The 4,337-nt window shown below is 37.9% G+C and overlaps 1 protein-coding gene across 18 annotated transcripts in view; it reads right to left on the bottom strand.

Moving 5' to 3' along the window:
* Pcbp2 (poly(rC) binding protein 2) overlaps window positions 1-4,337 on the bottom strand; it is a 27,832-nt gene that overhangs the window by 9,538 nt on the left and 13,957 nt on the right. For 9 of the 18 annotated variants that reach the window (XM_031356955.1, XM_031356960.1, XM_031356925.1 and 6 more), the window contains 4 exons: window positions 3,570-3,642; window positions 3,026-3,064; window positions 2,081-2,136; window positions 1,099-1,268 (listed from right to left, as the gene is read on the bottom strand). In XM_031356955.1, coding sequence (XP_031212815.1) covers window positions 1,099-1,268; window positions 2,081-2,136; window positions 3,026-3,064; window positions 3,570-3,642 — 338 coding nt within the window. The remainder of the gene's footprint in view (window positions 1-1,098; window positions 1,269-2,080; window positions 2,137-3,025; window positions 3,065-3,569; window positions 3,643-4,337) is intronic. The other 9 variants (XM_031356968.1, XM_031356947.1, XM_031357053.1 and 6 more) reach the window with 2 other exon arrangements.

The following is a 4,337-nucleotide window of genomic DNA, read 5'->3' as shown; positions in this document are numbered from 1 at the left end:
AAAAAAAAAAAAAAAAAAAAAAAAAAAAAAAAAAAAAAAAAAAAAAAGACATAGTAGACATAGTAATAAAACAAAGTATGTCTAGATATAACTTTATTTTGTTGTTTTTCCTTTCAAGATAGGGTTTCTCTGTGTAGCTTTGATTGTCTTGGAACTCACTCTAGATTAGCTTGACCTCAGATTATGTAGAGGTCCACCTATCTCTGCCTCCCATATGATAAGGATTCTAAGGCATGTGCTACCACCATTGGGCTGATAACATTCTTTTTATAGTATTAGCTCAAGACACAGAAATAAAAATACAAAAGACCAACTGGCAAATTGACAATGTTTACAACTAGGGATAAGAGTCTGGTATAAATACATGAGCACATGTATAACATGAATATAGACCTCATATCCCTAAAACCCTTTCTTAGACTCATGAACTCTTAATTTTTATGTAGAAGAGAATAAATACAAAAAAAAGATAATGATGTCTTCCCATATAAGATATAACTAAGTACATTTGAAAATCTGACTGAAGCAGCACTAAGGAACAAACACCCAGTAGGATGCACACCTACAACTGAGAATATTAGCAACAGAACCTAAATATAGGGAAATAAAACCCGAGGAAGTCATTTATGGAAGTACGAGAATAGGGTGAGCAATGGGATTAAAAAAAAAAAAAACTAATGTATCTGGAGCACTCCTAAGTCTGTGCTTCACTTTTTCACAAACAATAGAACATACTTGCCATTTGAAAAATGTTTGCAGGATAAATGATGACAGCTATTTCTAAGAAGCTACTTAGATATCCCATTATCCTTAAAAATATAAGGTGCTTTGAACTCCAAATTCAAAAATGAAACCATCTGTTTACATGATGGGAGAAAATAAACAAAACCCAAGTGTGGCACAGGTACATGCCTTTTCCACTGCCCCAAAACAACCCCACGAAAACTTACTCCAATCTGCTTGTTTTCTCTGCTACATTAAAAGACAGAAGAAGAATTTAAGGGGGGGAAAAAAAACTCCACCATTGTTATATGGCAACTCCCTCCCCTCCCCATTATGTTGACACAGTAAAGCAAAAAAAAGAATGGTCAAACTTACCTGACATTGATTAGATACTGAGCCAGGCTAATGCTGGCAGCAGATCCAGTGATGGTAACCTGCCGATCAGTAGATCCTTCCACTGGGTTTGCAATTTTGATCTGCGCCCCAGACATCTGACGGATCTCATTGATTTTGGCGCCCTGACGCCCGATTATGCAGCCAATCAACTTGAGAAACAAACAACAAAACAAACAAAACCAAATTAAAGTGTTACATGGCTATACACAAGAAAACCACTTACCAATTTCTACAATTTGTACCTAAATTTGCACTCCATAATCTTTTTGGTATACTGCTATTAAAATCTTTAATTTTAAAGCCTGAAGGTGTCACTTCAATTCCTGTGATTAACTACAAATCAAGGTGATCTCCAAGCCAGTTTCTCATCCCAAGGATTAGCTTTTGTTTCAATCCCCACAGTGTAGCCTCCACTCCCCGACAAATTAACCAGAACAATATTGAAATCAAGTGAAGACAGCTACAAATAAATCAAGTGCCTTCACTTTTGGGCTGTCAAAAATATGTGAAATCATCCTTCCACCATTACCTTATGATACTGACAAAAATTTCAAATTTGTTTTTGCATTTCAGATTACATTTGCATTATCTAGTACTAAAGAGTAATAATTCCATAACATGTTATCTGTGGCTTAACTGAGACACTGACTTTTATTCTCAAACCTAAACAGCCCCACTTGTAGAAAGGGCAAATATGCTATCTCACTTTAGAACAACTTCTCCAAAAAGTTAAATTCTGATGTTCTTTTGGGGGAAACAGGGTCTCACTACATATTTCAAGCTGACTTGAATTCAAAGAGTGCTGAGATTAAGGGCATACACCACCACCCAAGTTCCAGATGCTTTAAGCGAAAACCTTTGAAAACTGTTAATACAGTTAATTATATCAATTCTCTCTATTAAGGTTTCCTAACCCTAGCCCTAACCCTTCAGAATTCTAACATAGTTTAATTACACTTACATCATTTGGAATGGTGAGTTCATGAGAAGTAGTTTGAGCAGATGCATCCAAACCTGCTAAAAGACAGAAAAGAGCAAGAAAATTTAATGCACAACATTCAGAATCAGTGATCTGCAAATTAAACTAACAGAAGAAAATAAAATGGAAACTCAGCATTGGCTGTTGGGGTTCATCACTAACTCTGAGGCCTCCAAGTAGGAAAGATGGGAGGGGTGTCAAAAGTAATGGTGTTAAGATTCTTCTGTACAATCAGAATAGTTGATTTCATGCCATTTCCTGCAAAGCCCAGACTAGTATGTACGGAGATAAAAGGGGCAAGAGAGTGCGATATTCTAAACATTAAATGCTTCTGTACATCTATCCCTTTTCTGATTAAGATTACTGTTGTGCCCTGATTTTATTTTGTCCAATGCTTACTAAAATCAGTGCCAACTTTATTCTTGTTACTGGATATCATGAACTCTTGGCACACAAAACTGCTTTCATTATACCTCTACCAGAGTTAACACCCTCTACCTCTATTCCCCCAAACTAAACTTAAAAGACCAAATAGAAAAAATGGCAATCTGTTTGAGGGGAATGTATTTCTCCATATTTATTCTGGCTTTTGTTTTGTTTTCCAAAGAAAAAAAGAAAGAAAGAAAGAAAAAAAACAACCAATCCCATCACAAACACCCTACTATTCATAAGAACACCAGGAGTAGGCCACTCTGGCTGGCTAATCCTTAACCATTCTTTCTAGTCCTGCTCTCAACTACATTTTTAGAAGGTGGTTGGCCAGATCCATCCACGGACCCTAAGGGGCACCAGGCCCACCCCTTTGCTCTCTCAGCTCCTCTCTGCCATATGTGCATGTTGCTGGTATGGTTTATGGGCAGTGAAACAAGACTCCCACCAGTTTATTAATAACAGTAGAATACTACAGATTTTTTTTTTAATCATTACCCCAATAGCCTTTCACCTCTGGAGAGCTGGATTCAATGCCTGTTAAGATACAAGTGAAAATGAGTTTGGTGGTCTCATTCTAACCCTATCGGACAAGTTATTCCTTATATATAAAATTAAAAAAAAAAAAAAGCCCCAAAACAAAACAAAACAAACAAAAAGTACACTACACAATTTGGAACAAATGGATTGTCTCTACCCAAGTCTTGTGAATACCTGGTGGAGAAAAAGGGGATGCTAATCAGATCAAGGTGGCCACTATCAGGATGGGTCACAAGAAATATCAGCCTACCCTTTTCCTGACAAGCATCCCCAGACCTCACCCCAAACCTTCCAGGGAATTTTACTCTTTTATAATTAACTCACCCCAAATGAAAATCATGTTAACAAACACATTACCTCCTTTAGCCACAGTAGGTCAAGTTTAAACCAGCAGATGCTGTATGATAATGAATTCTGTTTTAAACAGTTGTCAAGCTGAGACCATGGGACTGGCCTCTATCTTGTACTACACCTTACAGAAATAACACTGAGTTATCCATACCACTGAATCCGGTGTTGCCATGGGTCATGGGAAAATGAGATTGTTGCATTGCCAACTGGTGCAGCTTGGTCAACTACATGAAGGAAACAGGAGAGATCTGGGTTAGAAGGGTAACCAAGTCAGGAATCAAACACACTCAATGTGAAAATGCACATGGCTCCTGATTCCCAAAGCTGAATCTACTATTCCAAGTATAACATAGGATAAGAATGGGGCTTACAGTACAATCCAGAGGACAGGCAGAATATGACAGGTAAAAGTTATAAATAGAAAGGATGTCAGTATACAAGAGATGAATGCCATTTGGGGTATGTGAAAAAGAAAGCAGTAATACCAGCCCAACAACTATCCCCTGTGGACTGTTTAATGGAGGTATATGCAGCCATTGCCAACGGTTGCCCCAGGGACAAGCACAGACAGGCTAGATAAACAAACTGTGCAGTGGTGCTAGGGAAGATACACCATGCAGGGTTCTACCAGAACTGGGAAAAGGAAAGGAGTAGAGGTGGGGCAGGGAGACTGCAAGGAGGAGAGAGAAGCTTAACAAGAAACCAAACTGTGCTTAGTCCCCAATAAATATTTTTCCAACTATCTTATATGTAAAACACATAGATAATTGTCCTAACTGGTGATAAAATAATCCCTTAACCAGTCTACTTCACACCTCTCCTAGGGGCTTCCACTAATGAAGAACCAAACCCAACTTTCAAAATCTAATGCTTGGCACCTGAAAGGATTAGTAAAGATGAAAGAAGCGTGCAAGGGGAC

The sequence above is a fragment of the Mastomys coucha genome, unplaced genomic scaffold, assembly GCF_008632895.1.
Source record: "Mastomys coucha isolate ucsf_1 unplaced genomic scaffold, UCSF_Mcou_1 pScaffold11, whole genome shotgun sequence".
Taxonomy (NCBI): domain Eukaryota; kingdom Metazoa; phylum Chordata; class Mammalia; order Rodentia; family Muridae; genus Mastomys; species Mastomys coucha.
This window is presented reverse-complemented; position numbering and strand designations above follow the sequence as displayed.